General features: G+C 43.5%; 1 protein-coding gene across 1 annotated transcript; it reads right to left on the bottom strand.

Moving 5' to 3' along the window:
* Nucleotides 1-1,020: 1,020 nt before the first annotated feature.
* On the bottom strand, nucleotides 1,021-14,922 carry LOC133958621 (stereocilin). Its single transcript, XM_062393520.1, has 29 exons — nucleotides 14,823-14,922; nucleotides 13,624-14,739; nucleotides 13,049-13,073; nucleotides 12,389-12,959; nucleotides 11,407-12,294; nucleotides 11,257-11,319; nucleotides 11,038-11,163; nucleotides 10,481-10,647; nucleotides 10,215-10,401; nucleotides 9,800-9,915; nucleotides 9,474-9,606; nucleotides 9,158-9,340; nucleotides 8,898-8,936; nucleotides 8,638-8,814; nucleotides 7,786-7,935; nucleotides 6,499-6,557; nucleotides 6,264-6,387; nucleotides 6,082-6,164; nucleotides 5,861-5,996; nucleotides 5,189-5,391; nucleotides 4,766-4,856; nucleotides 4,490-4,661; nucleotides 4,184-4,353; nucleotides 2,908-3,063; nucleotides 2,663-2,805; nucleotides 2,303-2,451; nucleotides 1,996-2,093; nucleotides 1,393-1,540; nucleotides 1,021-1,182 (listed from the first exon to the last, which is right to left on the bottom strand). Exons 1-29 carry the CDS (start codon nucleotides 14,920-14,922, stop codon nucleotides 1,094-1,096), a joined length of 5,862 nt encoding a protein of 1,953 aa, XP_062249504.1. The 3' UTR covers nucleotides 1,021-1,093.
* Nucleotides 14,923-16,559: the final 1,637 nt, after the last annotated feature.

Genomic DNA, 16,559 nt, shown 5'->3' on the forward strand with positions numbered 1-16,559 from the left:
AACATGCACCAATATAAAAACCTATTATTCAGAAAAAGAAACTTTATAAACTGAGCACCTATATTTACATTTACACAAAATATGTTAATATTCATCAAGTACTATATATTTGGCTATATTTGTTTGTTTCTTTTATTTATAGTCCATGTTTAAACTTCAAAATATCAAGCCTCAGTTTCAAGTTTTTACTCTCTTTAACATAAGGGATTGAAAACATCTTAGGAATCATTGGAAAAATATGTATATGTACATAATCATAAAAAATTGGTGTCGGCTTCTGCTCCCAAGAATCCACAGGCTCTAGAATTCAGTTGCACATGACATAATTTTCCCACAGCCGCCGTTACCTTACCCCTATGCTGGAATAATACTCCTGGGTCCCACATTTTATGCGGATTGGATATTAGTTTGTGAAAAAATGAATGTCCTTCTGTTAAATATGATTAAATATGTCTGTTTGTATTCAAACAGACAGAAGATATGACAACAGGTAACGTTTCTGTAATGAAACGTTCAAACTGCACATGGCTCCTATAAGAAGGAAGATATCCATGGAGATAAAAAGGCTTGATGTTACTGAAGTGATAAATAAATGGGGGGGAAATTCCAAAGGTCTTTTCTAGATGGCAACATCTGTATTCAAATGTTATCCTCCTTTGAGGCAACACAAAGCGTTTCAAGTGGTTTATGGTGCTATTATCCTCCGTAAATACACATTATGGAGTTCAGTGCCTTATAGTTACAGCCGTAACTATCATTACAAACTTGTTTGTTTGATCACACGGTTAAAATTAGACTGTAAATTTTGAAAAGCCTGTTCCACTGTCAAATAAACATTAATCAATGCATTGCTTCTTCAGATTGCTCTAACAAAACAACATCATACACAGTACAGCCACATACTGTGATTTACATCGTTCCAGGAGGATAACTGAGATAAAAGGGAGGTTTGTGCAGCAGAGCACAGGCAAGTGTATTGTAAATTCAAGGACCAAAACACACAGAAGGAACAGAGCAGTTTAAAATATTTATTTGATGTACAAATATGATGATACCAAGAGAGGCCAATGGACAATTCATTATTTTCTGCATTTTAAACGAGTTTCCACAATGAGAGGCACAGAGCCAGTGAGCGGAGAGCGAGGCTGTGTGTGTTCGGAGCTGCTGGAGCCGAGTTTCTCCCTGTGGAGGCACAGGAACACAGCGTTTATCATCACCTCATAAAAAAAACAGAGCACATCATGGTTGCTTAGCAGAGTCAAATATTATCATAATACACAGCGTGTGTGCTCATAAATACTTTGATAAACAAAGTTAAAATATCAGTCGGTCAAACCCTGTAGTCTGAGTTTATTCAAATAAGATTTTATCATAACATTTTGATGACCCAACCTCTCAGCTCCAGCAGTGGGTCTCCTTCATATCGAGCCAGTCCCACCGCGTGTCTCTGCTCAGCGTCCAGCTCCGTCCACTGCTCCTGGGTGACGGCCCACGCCTGCTCCTCACTCAGCCACGACAATTGAACGGCACTGAAAACCACCTGTCAGACACACATCAACACAAACACTGTAAAACTACACAATACTGGGTCCTCTGTGGTATCCAGGGTGAATGCACTTACTCCAATTTCAAATTATATATTCTATGTGTCATTTACAAATTAAATAAGAAAAATGTACATAGAGTCACATCAAAATATACATTATTACCGAAGGTAACATTTATAATATTCCACTAATATTGTCTTTGCTGATCATGTTTGATGTCTTGATTTGTTTGTAATTTGCTTTGTCCAGGATGTTTTTTTCAAAGCTTTTTTTTATAAGCTGTTTGTTGATTTATATGTGTTTGAGCCCTTGAATACTCACTGTATTGTATATACAAATCCAACAATTTAATCAACGTTTCCATTTATACCACTTATACAATTAATTCATCTGCTCTGAAGTTTAAAATTGTTCTGTTGATTCGTCTGAAACCATGTGTGAAACTCACGGCCATCTTGTTTGGTGATATCAGGGCGATGGCTTCAGGGGTGATCCCCCAAATTTGTTCTTGAACCAGGGCTGACAGCATCATGTCCTCCAGGCCCACTGGACATGTAGACAAACACCAAAGTCAGATAATTGTTTTTTCCTTACATCAAATTAAAGGAAAAGTTCAGGAAATAAACCTCCTCCTGCTTCCCCCGCTGGGATAATTTTATTTGCACCTCTTCCTCCAACAGCTGTCGTGTCCTCCTCCCGCCCTCCTCACTAACAGAAAAAGTTTAGACCTCCAGGGATATCATGTTGTATTGTACCTGCCAATGTTCCAATTTCTGTGAAAACTTCGGGGCCCCAAGCACTGACGGGTCCAAAGGCCTCAGGTCTGGACAAACGACTCATCAACGCTTCCATCTGCTGTTCTGTGCACGGCAGGGACATCTCCCGCAAGAACACGGCTGCCACACTGCAGTTTGAAGAAAACCATTAAGGACTATTTGCTCCGCTGAGAGTATGCAAAATATATAAGCATAATTTGACCATATTGGCTCACAAATGATCATTTGGCCTTTATTTTGAAAAATGAAAGGTCTATGTGAAAGACCTTTTTTTATCGCTTTTAAATACGTTGTATGAATGAAGGTTTGTTTTAAATCATACATAATCATTTGACTCACCTGAGGTTGTACGGGTTTAGTGTCTTGATCTCAGACGGATGCAGACCACAGATCAGATGCCCAAATGTTGCCAGATCGACATCTGTTAACTGCTCCGCTTTCACTTTGCGTCTCCGCATCACGCCGGAAACCACGGCTCTCATCTGAGAAAATAGCTGCTGTTACCACAAACTATTCACATCACGTGTATATCTGTCCTTTTTTTCTCTCAGTTTTACATCCCTATGAAAAATTCAAAGTTTCACCTTCTTTGGGCTCCAGTCTGTCAGTGTCCCCAGATGTGCCAACACCCCCGGGTCGGTGAGGTCTATGTCCTGCAGTTCTCTCTCTCCCAGCTCAGTCAGCACCGAGCCCAGAGCCAGCACCTGATCCGCCCGCAGCTCTCTCACCGGGCTGAAGGACTGGAGCGAGTCAAGAACCACAAAAAAAAAATACTCTTCTCATTTACTCAGCTGTCCTTGTCAGCCATTATATTACTGCCTGCTTTACTGGGCATCTTTACTTTTTATATTCAGACTAACATGTTACAGCTTTGATAGATTCAGACATTTCAAGGCACTGTATTTTTAAGTTTGTGTTCTCCCTGTGTCTGCATGGGTTTCCTCCAGGTACTCCTGCTTCCTGCCACGGTCTAAAGATGTGAGGCTTAGTTTCATTGGAGACTCTTAAGTGCTCTTATTGATGTGAATGGTTGTTTGTCTCTATAGGTTGGCCCTAGTGTCAGATGTGATTTGCTCCAGCAAACCCCTGCAACCCTCAAAGGATAAGCAGTTTGGATAATGGATATCGAGGATATCTTTTAAAATGCACTTGATGGGGATACTCATTTATTTCCTAGAAGAAGATCCCTATACTGTAGTGACTTCTCCAAATCAAGGAGAGGGGGAAAAAACTACCTCTGTCCCCACATCCCATCCCACCTTCAATCCTAACATCCCAAATTGATAACAATAATAAAAAATAGCTGTCATTATTATTACAGATCTCATTAAGACATTTAGTATTAATGAAACAAGAAGGGAGACGGATGGAAAGAGAGGGAGAGGAAAAGGGAATAATAAAGAATTTATCCTCTTTATGTCCTTTCCCCCTTTTCGTCTCTCAAACAAACTTTATATAGACTACTATTGGTGAAATATATAAAACGCAATTAGTAAATCAGGGGATTAGAAAACTAGACAAGCTGATGGAACACGGACGAGGATACAGAAAACAAATATTGTACAGAAATAAAAACCAAAATAAAATAGCCTGATCTTTACTTTAATACTAGCTGAGCCAAACCTAATACACGTTTTATGGGGACAGAACTGCTGCACCACGTACATCTGATGTGAAAGTCATGTGAAGGATGACACATATATTGACCTGGATATTGTCTGGAAGATTGATGGGAGAGAACATGTTAAAATAGTTTTTACTCTCTGTGTGGATGCCTTGAGGGTGAAAGTGACATCAAACAAATACAAAACAACCTTCTGACCCTGCATGTACTTTCGCAGGCAGAGTACTTTTACTGACCTGCCTGAGTTTCATCCACAGTGACCGGCGCTGCTCAGAGCTCAGCTCCGCGTCCTGACCGACAACCTCTACGCACCGTGTCAGATCCTCCTGTGACATACGACTGAGCTGAAGAGGTGTCCAGGCTGAGGGAAACGTTCCTCTGATATCTGCACAGCTTGGAACTGGAACTACTCAAAGACACATTGGTGGATTCAGTGCTGTACGCATTGACACAAGTGGTGGAGTGGTGCACTAGTAATCATTATAAATTAGCTTCTCCTGTAGATTAATAGCAGTGAAACTTGTAGGAAACATGTATTGAACCTTTTGCCCTCCTGCTCCGTGCTCTGACGATGCCTCTGAGGAGACTCTGAGTCTGTTGCCTCTGACGATGCCGGTTCGTGCACTGAGTAACACAGACTTCACCCTCCACACTGTTGTCCAAGTGCCTCTGAGCCACCAGGACCTGTTCCACTGCGTCTTTACTCAACACCGCCTGCGCGAGAAAAACACGAGATATTGCCAGGAAAAGTCTCAAGGCACCAGTTAGAGTGAAGGGAAATAAATCACAGGATTTAGATGGTGCTCCTGGATGCTTACCAGTGGGATGGCGTTAATCTGCTTTGTTGAGAGAGAAAACACTAGCCTGCCCAAATGTTCCACATCCCCAACTTGCCATTTAGAAGGATCCCTGGCAAACAAGAACACACAAGTATCTCATCATTACTGTGGCTGCCAGCAATGTGCTGGGAATTTCAGGCAGTTTATGTATTTTAGATTACATATATTTATACTACATGGTACTATTTCAAACTACAATTTTTCGAGGAAGGTGTTTTTATTTGTACTGAATGATTTACTAAATTTACTTATCTAAAATGTAAGCAATGCTTTAGTGAAAAGGCCAAACGATATTTATTTTTTTGTAAGTTCACCACATCTCAACATCACTGAGATGGACATTTATGGTCCTCAAATGATTAAAAATAAGACTTTGGTACAGTTTGCTATTTGTTCCTTTACCCGAGCAATTCTTTCTGGGTGAGCAGGGCACTGATATCTGTCTGAGCCTCTTTAGGAAGGCAGAAACTTCTCATCTCCTCCAGCCGCAGAGCCAGAGCTCGTCTGTCCACCACAGCCAGACTGTCCCTGTCCAAGAAAGGTAGTAAAGGCCCCAGGACGTCCAGAGTGGTGCCATCAATCTCCTCCTCAGCCTGAGAGGAGCCCTGCAGAGCATCATATAAACACACACACACACACACACACACACACACAAACAGAGTGTACGCCTAGGTTACAAGGATTTCACACTGAAATGACTTCAGTTGTGTAGAAAACTGCAGAGGGACTGAGGCAGGTCATGGCCTGAATCTCTCTCTCCATCTGTTTCCCTCTCTCCATTTGTTCAGGCTTCTCAAGCAAACACATACCAACCCCTCAAATTTTGAATACAAATCAAATACATGACTCAACATCACTGATGAAAATCCAGATTTAGAAATAGTCCCACTTTGCTTTTTGCATGCTCGTGGTTACAGTTTATCATTTTAATACCCACAGATTAATTCCAGATTTCTATGCAGCAACCGGTTTCTCATTACAATTTTGTAACTAAAACCTAATGTGTAAGCCCCTGCAGCCATGTGAGAATATGCAGTAAATGAATTATTGTTGTGGTTCATGTTGTTGTTTTACCAGCTCAATTTTGGCCTTCTCAGCTAAACACGTCTGCTTGTAATGTGGCATTCTAAGGAAATCAGCAAAGTTTGCATGGATGTGGTCCAGAACGGCTTTGAAGGAGGCATTAGAGAGGTTCTCTATCATCGTCACTCTGGAGAAGAACAGAGCAGAGGTGTTAAAGAAGCAGTCTCAGGATAAACCGTGAAATATATTAATAACTGTTTATAATTACTTACGGTAACGTTGAAGCAAACCCAGGGTTGAAAAGTGTGAGGTCAAGTTCAGGCTGTTTCCTCATTTCCTCTATGATACATTTCCGCTGGTAACACAGCCCAAACACATCTGAACTTGTTAGTATTAATCTTCGCTTTTTGATTTATTATGACAATATCTGACGGGTCAAGTGTTTGCTCCTCACCAGAGCAGGTCTCAAGCCACCAGGCAGCTCACTAACAAACTGAAGCAACTCTGCAAAATCTGTATCATTGGTCCAAAGCCTCAAAAAATCACAGCTCATCCCACCGGCGACTTGACCCAGAGCCCTAAAAGGGAAAGATATTTCATCTTCATCTTTTTGTTTGGAGTGTTTCAAACAAAAATACTCATTGATTAAAATAGTTTTGATGTTTTGATGCAACACATTTCCAACTTACCTCACTGACTTGATGGTGATGTTTTTGAATTCGTATAATTTTGTAAACAGGGACTGAGCCTGTATAGAAAGAAAACGCATCAGAGTCAGCACTTTGATTGTGGTTTTTACTAAACAAGGAACCAAAATCAACAGTTAATTAAACAGCAGCAATATTCCCATGTTTTAGTGCATTTAACACAAACCATGTAAATCAAGTTACTGGATGTTCAACTGTTCAAATAATTTGGTTGAAATGTCCTTTTAAGGATGAAAAGTCCACAGGGGAAATTTCTTGTAGCAGCAGATCAGATTATAATTTGATAATCTTGGTTTCTGGCATCACATAGAAGATGGATCCTGTTGTTACCTCCTCCAATGAGACAATGAGATCTTTTCATTGCTGCACTGTAATAGGTAACACCTTCGATTTCTTATATTACAAGAGCTTCTTAATTATTTAGACTTAAAAAACAATTGTTATGTCAGTAAACTGGACTTATGTTCCTGAATGTAAAAAAAAAACAGATCCTCATAACTAATCATTCTTTGTTGTGCTTACTTTCTTTATTATTTATCAGTTGATCTATTTTTTCTAGATAAGTCAGACTAACTTGTTTTAATTAAATTGCTTAAACTTCAAAAAGAACAATCGAATTTCACTTAGCTGCTTTAGGGATCTCGTGATGATGGCAGGGGCTTTAAAATGTTGGCTTTGTTTAAAAATATTTTTATCTACAGCTACTCTGCAGAATTGCCAGACTGCATGTGGAATGAAACACTGGTGGTAAATTTCTTTCTTTATCGGGATCAGTTAAAATCTCTTTGACGACATTCTGATTAATTGGTCAGAAGACACAAATAAAGTTTCACAGTCACTGAAATTGAAAACTTTAGTCTAATATTTAATAACAGTGTCACAGTATATTTCAGAGCTGTTGCTAAGTGAAAGTCATCTTTATTGATTTGACTCAGGTCTTATTAGACTGAGAACAGGTGGTGAAAGCAGGTTAACACACTTTTGGTCGTGACAAAATCCCTTTAAGGTAGCCATTATTAATTTACGCTACACTCCTCCACACTATTGTACTGCATCCAAACTAATTAGCTTGATGGCGGCTGATGTCTACAGAGAATTAACATTCTGAAAGGCTCATGCGAAGCATAGCAGATGAGTTGGAGATTAAAGGGGGTCCGAGACTGAAGCTGGTAACATTTTCTTCTCAAGTCAGAAAACTGGAAACCTATTGTTGTCTTATCGATACAAAGTTTAAGAGCGCACAAAAGAAGATTAAAGTCAAATATGCACCTGCTGTGGCGACCAGTGTATGTCCCTGTACAGGCTAATGTGTCTCAGGATTGTTTCTCCATCGGTGGCCTCTATCAGCTTCCTCAGAGGTACAAATGATAAAAGACAGTTGACCTGCTGTGTGAGGTTGTGCAGGTCACTGTCTAAAGCCTGTGGACAAACAACAAAATAATTAATGTACATTTAAATGTAGAAGGTACAGGCCTTTTAAAGGCCCTTCAGTCAAACAGTAGACAATTTGTTGCAGTGACGGTTTTAGACCAGTCGTGGGTTGAATATTACTACGGAAAATATCACCAGATTATTAACTTGTGGAGCTGATTAGTCAGGGATGGGGTGTGGGGGGTGACACCCCTGCAGTACAGAACTGTGTGCTTGTTGCTTGAATGTGAACAATGAAAGTATTATCTACCAAGTTAATGCTGAATCCTGCCTGCTAAAAAATGGTAAAATCGTTATGGATGTTTTAACAGCCACAGGTAGGATTTCTCTGGTTTGCAAAGTGTGCAGTCCTCCTGTTCTTATCGAAGCCATTTGGTTTCAAACTCCAAAAAGTATTATTAATTAAAGGAATTGGCCTCCCCCCTCATCCCCCTACAAATCGCCTACTTCTAGGTTCAAAGAACACTCTTTTAGACAGTAGAACCAGATTTAGGCTACGGGGACCAAAGATTTTGCTTCTTGTTTTGATATGTTCCAACAATTCTAAGGAGATGTGTAATAATATCAACTTTCACAAACCTATCCACCTATTCTTTGTCTTTTACACAACATTTCCCAATAATGTGGGAGTGGCACCAAATTCTATGGAGGAATGAAAAGTGATGCCGTTTAGAAAGTCAGCGCCATTACCTGCTGCATTGCATTGTACAGCATGGCTCTTTGGCCAGGCTTAAGCTCAGTTAGCATGGTTCTCCAGCACTGACAGTGGGCAGTTTGACTGATCTCAGGCCACTGGAGATCTCTGAGCACAGCAGGGGAGAGACCAGAGCGCAACGGCTTCAGTCTGCATAGTTCTTCCACTGTGAACTGGCAGAAAGATTTAAAAAAACAAAGGTGATTGTGCAGTCTTGGGACATTAAGCAGAGCCATTCTGAAAAATGTCTACTTACGTTGGTGTTTTTTGAGATCTTGGATAATGTTAGAAATGCCTGAGGAAAGGATTAAAAATGAATGAGTGTGCAGTGCACACAGACCAAACGCTTTCACATTTTGAGACCGTTCCAGTCTGTTAGGGAAAGGTCATGTATTTCATTAGTGTTTATCGTCATCCTTTGTGTAGATCTTAAGAATTTTAGAGGAACTTGAAATCAATGAGTGAAATGAATAATACAAAATGAATAGATGATAGAAAGTGAAATTCCCTGTTGACCTGTGCTGGTGAGTATCTATGTATTCCTGGTTGTGAGAGGACTTCAAGGAGCTGTTGTGAGGAGATTGACAGCAGGAAGGAAGCTCCTAATTGGGGCAGCAGGCCACTGAGAGCAGACAGCTCTGAAGGAGCCATGCTGCTAATGTTCAGGGACTGAAGAGCTGGAATGAGCCACGAGGACAACTATCCACAAGACAGGGATAGTCAGATATTGTGTGGTGCAACAGAAAAACAGAGCAGTAGGTTAGAGACAGTGGTTTAAATATGTTCTGTAGTGTACATACGGTAGATGTCAGTAATTACTTGTGCTACTCACCCTCCCGTTGGTACTGATCAACCCCTTCGACATACACTGAGCCAGCTGCTGCCACAGAGCAGAGGACACAGCCAAGTCCTGAACATACAAACCCAGTTCTGCTGGATCCAGGTAACATGCGAGGACTCCCAAACTGCAAAAGAAACAAACCCATCAAAAAACTTCACACACCAGTTATAATCCTCCAAAAAAGACTGCATCCAAAGTGTAAATACTAGATCTACTGTTTCATACCTGGTAAACCACCATCCATTACTACCAAAACAAAACTATGACCCAAGTCATCAACATTGAGCTATGAATGTTCCAGTTCCATTGAAGCCCACCTCAGTATGTTGTCACCAGTCAGATTCTTCTTCCTGCTAAAGAGGCTGCGGAGGACATGGCGCCCCCTCACACCATCCAGACTGCCATTGCCTAGCAACTCTACAAGAGGAGCAAGCTAAAAGAGACAACAGAATAAATATTGAAACGGGCTGAAAAATGTACCAACCCTCTATAGGAGTAAAAATGAACATATAGTTTGATGCTTTGGAGAGTACTTTTCGTCTCCAATAGGTCTTGACCTGAGTTGCGATGTTGTGACTGTGAATGCCACACTTGTGTTGAGGAATTTCTCTAATCATGAATTTTGGTTTCCCCCGTTAATTTGTCCTCTGTCCAAATGAACCCAGACTAACATGTGACAAAGAGATGCCGGCATTATGTCAAGAGCATGAAATCAGTGAATTGGCCTCTGACCTGTTGAGACGTCAGTTGCTGAAAATGGCTGATTGGGAGGTAAGGCAGGAGTGGGAGGATGGAACTGATAAAGTACGGTGGCCATGTGGGGACATCCCCCACCGCACTTGACTGCAGGAGGCGTTTCACAAAGGCCTTTTTCTGAAGAGACTTCATCCCCGAGCTGTGGTCACGGATGGCCGTCAATCTGAAGAGCGACGAGGAGGCCATTAGCATCGTCACAGGAAGACGTGTCAGAATAAACTCTTCATGGGTCAGCAACTCACACACTGTCGTTGATTATCAGGGAGGCGGGGAAGCTCATAATGTCAGAGACAGACATGAAGGGTATGAACTGAGACAGGTCCACAAACAGCTCCGGGGTCACTCTAGGGAACTTATGGATGAAAGCCGCAGTCATTGTTTCCATGGCTTGCTGCTCTTTTTGAGAGGCCTGACAGAGGAAACAAAAGAGTGCGACAGTAGCTGACGTGTGTTCGTTTTGACCCTGACACACAGAGTGCAGTAGAATAGGACTGTAGACACTAGAGCTGTACATTATTATGTTACTATTAACAAGGGTTGAGAGCTTTTCATGCAACATAAGCTTCATAAAAAGAGTCATAAATAATATTTTCTGTAGTGATTTGACTCTCCTGCTCCATGTTATCCTGAAATCCTGCATATTTTCTCTGTGTGTGCGTCAGGTAGTCCAAATGTCCTAATGATTTGCAAGTAGCTTTAAATCTTTGTGTGTGCCCAATCTCTACTCTGCACATTGAGTTCAGTGCTTTGTGTAAATCTTAACACATTCATTTGTTTTGTTAGGAGTTTTAAAACAAACCTGGCTGGTTTCAACTTGTAGCTGGTTCCAACTTTGGTGCATATGGGAGAGAAATCTCTTCACTGCGTCTTTTTCAGCAGACATCACAAGAGTGCGGATGCTGTCTCTTGGCATCTGCAGGTACTCCTGACAAGAAAAAGCCATTAAGCAAAATATGTAGTTCAGCGAGCTGATCTGTTGTGAAATGATAAATGTTAAAATTTCTGCACAGGCAAGTACCTGCAGCAGAACCCTGAGAGCAGATGAGTTGTCGTCCCGCTGGATGAGGTCCCACAGAACAGGCTGTTGTGACAGCAGAAAGTTATTCACTCTTTGCTCTGTATGTGTGTGAGTGTGTCTGTGTGTGAGTGTGTCAGTCAGCTATCTTACACTGAAGCAGCGCAGCAGGTCCTCTTTCAGGGTGGTGTTCTGCTCTCTGCGAAGGAAGACCCCCACAGTATTCAGTACGCTCGTGGAGGCCTCTGGCTGCAGACCGGCCCAGGATGCGTTGTCAAGGAGACTGGAGAGGAGGATGGCCTGACCCAAACCTTGTCTTGCCTCTGTTTCCCCCTCATCAAGCCCCGAGGAGAGGCCCACCATGAAGTCCAACACTCGCAACACATACCCAAGTACCACTAAGAACCCTTCACGCTCACCTCCCTCGACCTCGCACACACTCAGCTTGTGAATAACGTCCACCAGCATCGGGGCGGGGTCCGCACACAGCTGGGCTGTGTCAAATTGATATGGCGCTGGGAGCATGTCAAAGAATCTCTGCAGGAAGCACTTCCTGCCCTCGAGCTCTGCCTGCAGATCAGCACAGAAATCAGCAAACTGAGGCAGTGATTGTAGCAGCTGATTGTACAGGGAAGTGTTCAGACACATGTACTCTCTCAGCCCAGGTGTCTGCTCGCACAGCTCCAGCAGGGTGGTGTTGGTGAAGCGATGCACAGCCCATTCTCTGTATTGACAGGTCTCCTCAGTGGTGTCAGCATGGGAGAAGTTGTGTATTTTTGAGCAGTATGTTGTGGTCCAGCTGGCCTCTGGCAAGGCTCGATGCGAGTCAGGAGACTCTCCATTGCACAAAGCTGAGATCATGGCAGAGTTGTTCGGCAGGAAGCAGTGTCTGAAAGCCTGGGCGCTTAGCGACCTGCTGCCCAGCTGAGCCAGGCAGCTCTCATCGACTCCTGGACTTCCTGTTGTGTCCTCTGACAGCTGAACACACAGGTCGTCTATGATGGTTTGGTTAAAAAAATGGTAGTCCTTTGTCATAGCAGCCTGCAGATAATAGGATATAGGAGTTAACATCAGGTACAAACATATAACCAAATGTCCTTCTTACGCCTTGCCATTCAAAGCAGTGATCTGTTACCTGATGTGCTCTCTGCAGCCAGAATGAGGAGTTGGCACACACAGTGTTGTTGAATTCATGGGCAAAGAACTCACTGCAGATGTGGACCCACAGGAAGTCCTCTTCAGCAGCAGACAGATACCAGGCTGCATCAGAGCACGTGGCGTGCAGGTCGAGTTCCATCTGAGCCACTGCAGGGTCAACTGAGCCGTTCTCCGCCTCAAACAGTTTACAGTAGAGGAACACAGTGAAGTTGGAGACACCACTCAAGCCCGGGATTGATTCATTGCACGCTGCCTCCAGGATCTCTGTTGAGGGGGAGTGCTCCGTCTCTTTCAGCTGGTCACCTTTCTCACTCGCTCTCTCGGTATGTCGCTGGCTGAACTGGGAGTGGTGAGGCGCAGTGGAGAGTTTATGAAGGTGGTTTAGTTTGGAGATTGTTCGTGAAGAAGGGGCCATTTTAGATGATGAGTGGGCTGGGGTTAGTTGTCCTTCAGCGGAGGGGCACGTCAGGAATGGGATTGAGCTTGGGAGACCCTTGGAACTAACGCCTAACGCCTGGGTGTTCCACGTCACATTATGTCTTATCCCCCTACATATGCACGGACAGATGGTCGAGATGTGAATTCACAGTTAGACTTGTGAAAACGAGAATGAGACACATTTCATATTATACCTTACCATAAGATCAGCTGCCGCAGGTCACCTTCAAAAAGACAAATAAAAGCAAACATTACCTGGAAATCAGAGTGAATGAGAGGTGGAAAAGCTAGAGGAAGGTCCTGCAGGGCACAACATACGCCTGATGCAACACTGCAGCTCAGCCAACAAAGCCCAAGATATTATGTTACTGACATCAATGAGGGGATAAAGAGATTAGCCGAGCTAACGACAGGTGCTTTCATTGACCGGGATGATTAATACGATTTTAAAGCAGTGTGAGTCACTGTCACATTCTCCCCTGGGTTTGTCAGGTGAAACCAGGGCACAACTTAAGAGTCTATTAAAGAGGATGTGTCGTTGGTATGTTAAAATAAGTACAATTAAAAAAGTTAATTATCTGGTTTCTATATAGAAAATGTTCGAATTGACATGATTTAACTATAAGCCATTGTTGCTTTGCCAAGTGTTGGCCAGTAAAATATTTCATAATCACATAATGATTCATTAATGAGATTGTTTGTATGTATGCATGTGATTTAAAATGTGACTCATTGTGCAAACACCCTCTGAGGCCAGCTGCCCCACAAACTCACCAACCGAGCAGCGACCCTGGGCGTTGGGCTGTGGCACGTCCACCGATCCACTGACATCATCAAGCAGTGCCATGGTAACTCGTGACACCTTATTCCTCAGGTTACCATACACAGAGCTACCCACCCTGTGCAGGAGGCCACTCCTCAGCCCGTCCAAGCCCTGCACAAGAGCAACATTCCTCTGTGCCAGGTGACCTCCTCGCTCTCCTCCACCTGAACGTGATAACGCCTGCAGCAGTAAATTCTGCATGGAGTCTTCATCTTCCTCCATGGCCATCTTGTCTTGCATAGATATGTTTCCAGACAGCCCATCCTGCCTCATGGCCTCAGGAGGCATGCTGAAAGGCTTCAAACGTCCAAACGCACTTGAGCGTTCACCTTCTCCTGCTGGGTGCAGACTGACCACAGGCTTCCAGTTGCGTGTTTCTAAGAAACGCAGCAGCTGCTGAAGCCAACTAACACTGAAGGCACAGTCACCTCGCCCCTTCAGGGCACAAATGAAGCCCTGCAGGCCTGCACTGGCCTGGCCATACGTCCCACTGACCATAGCTTGAAGTGCAGCTTCCAGCACAGCGCTCACTGTTCTCCAGTTCTGAGATAAGAAAGTCAAGAGAGGCCTGTGGGTCTGTCGTTCTGAGAGACTGATGAGACCCTGCAGCAGCCCCAGGAGCCAGTCCCAGTGAGGGCTGCCCCTGAGGGACAAGAACCAGTCCTGCACTTTGACGCTGGGTCGGGGGGGTACCCGGCCATTCCACTGGTTCTGTGCAGCATTCCCTTCAGACTGGAGAAAGTAATGCAGCACCTTCTCCCACAGCTGCTCCTCATCTGGCTCTGCCTGTGCCTCCTCCAGCTCAGCACCCATCTCCTGGAGGTACTGAGAGATGTTGTAGAGAAAACCAGAGAGTCTGTGTCTGTCAATTGGCTTGTTCAGTAAAGGTAGGGTCTTGGTGGGAAGAAGTGATTTTAGACTCCCCATGATATTCCTCACCCAAGGGTGCATGGACTGGTCCTTGTTTGTTTCTGGAGGAGCTTTCTGAGGATTCCTGCCACCTCCTTCACTCCATTTTGAAAAGAGTTCCTTCAGAATGGCTTCTCTCTGTTCCTTTTTACCCCCTCCTGGAAGAGCACATGGGCATCTTAAGGCAGCATCATTCCTCAAGCACATCAAAACAAACAGAATGTTCTGGTGGAACACTCACCTGTTTCCTCGGAGGATCCTTGGCCCAATAAGACAGCACAAACTATGATGCTTGTGAATCTAAGAGTGGCCATCACTGGCCCTTTCGCTGCCATCTTCATCTCATGTCAACGTGAACGGTGACACAGTGGGGTCACATCTTTCTCTGGCGGCTGTTTGTCCTATTGATTTCATAAAATCCTGCATTCAAATGGATAGTGTTGTTGTGTAGTTGTTTCATTGAAGAGATGGGGTGGACTCAAGGAGTAAAGTATATTCTCAGAGAGAGGCTATTAAACCTTAATGACTGGCTGCCACATCACCTTACCACTTTCTCAGCATGGCTACTAAACAAGTATCAGTAAAGTAATTAACTAATCAAACGTGTTAAGATGTGAGCTATTAAAGGCAGGGCTGTATATGATGTTAAAAAGAGTGTAAAAAAAAGAAAGTGTACATGAAATAAAGTAGATGCACAGTTAAATAAACAGGTTATGTTTCTTAAAGAGATTTAGGACAGAGTAGCAGAAAGAGACGGTACATCTCAGAAAGAGACGGTACATCTCTCTCTGGTGCAACTATTTTTTTTTTTTTTAAGTTTAAAATATCAATGATAAATTACATTAATGGAAATATGAAGAAGAAAAAAACCTTTACAGGACTCACCAACAGTTTCAATCCATTCATGTATTAAAGCCTCTCCTAAGCGGTCGGCAGCATCTTATCGGCGTCGCCACGCTCAGAGCTGACCTCTTTCTGAGAGGCCCTCTCCGTTTCACCATCACTCTCTCTACCTTTCACTCTCCTCCTGCACCCCTCCCACCTCTGTCCTTCGTCTCTCTCTGCTCTTATAGCCGTTTGTTTTGGTCTCGGGGGTTTAGGTTGTTGCTCGGCTTCATGTTTCACGGGTTTACTCGTCGTCAAACTGTATGGTTGACACTTTTATATGACAAAGGACAGAGAAAGTGAGAGTGCATTCTGTCTCATTTGATGAACAACACACTGTTTTTGTTTTCCCAGCTCTATTTTGGATCTTCACAAGGCAACAGGAAGGTCACAGCCCTCAGCTAGGTGCTTGATCGAGGTGAAAATCTGGATCATGTTAATCACGCCCATGATATCTATCCCATTCTCTAACTGTCCGAGGTCTCCCACTGACTAATTCTCTATTGAGCTGTCTCTCAGCTTGGACTTGTCTTGTGACTGCAGGTTTGTTATGGGGGGGGGGGGGGAGAGTCTTACTGACAGCGCCTGGCCTGGCCAGCGGGACTGTGGCCAGCGGGACTGTGCAGGCTATCAGTGTTTAGACACATTTATCCATCGGTCAGGTAGACTCACGATTGAGCCCTGTGCAAGGGCAAAGCAGCCGGCTCCCTGGAGTCAGACCACTGTCTGCGGGCCCTGAAACCCAAGAGGCCCGAGTGAAAGGACCACCCCCTCTCTCCACTCGCTTTAGCTGTGTGATACTGGGGCCTGCACAGGCACAATAACTTCCTCTTGTATTATTGATACCACATGGAACACCGATCACTCAGTGAAGCAGGGCTCGATTCACCACTGGAATATTCAATGAGAAACTGGATCCACCCCATATGTTCCTGTTCTCTCTGCTGGAAACTGAGTCTTGGCAGCGAGGAAATCAGCTGGTGAAACCAACTGTTCAGATTGTAATATTTGGTATTGGTCCAGTTTTTGTCCCCATTACACAACAATTAAAAAATGCAATTATACCTCGACAAAGAGCTGGTCTTTTCTTCAC

Source organism: Platichthys flesus, chromosome 1 (assembly GCF_949316205.1).
Source record: "Platichthys flesus chromosome 1, fPlaFle2.1, whole genome shotgun sequence".
NCBI lineage: Eukaryota > Metazoa > Chordata > Actinopteri > Pleuronectiformes > Pleuronectidae > Platichthys > Platichthys flesus.

What these genes read in the sequence shown, in the direction of transcription:
- LOC133958621 (XM_062393520.1), bottom strand. Translation starts at nt 14,922, where the DNA reads ATGAAGATGGCAGCGAAAGGGCCAGTGATGGCCACTCTTAGATTCACA. An exon ending in GGGTTTGCTTCAACGTTACC is followed by an intron (nt 5,997 to 6,081) that starts GTAAGTAATTAT and finishes GTTCTTCTCCAG; the next exon opens with AGTGACGATGATAGAGAACC. An exon ending in ACCCAGAAAGAATTGCTCGG is followed by an intron (nt 4,857 to 5,188) that starts GTAAAGGAACAA and finishes CTTGTTTGCCAG; the next exon opens with GGATCCTTCTAAATGGCAAG.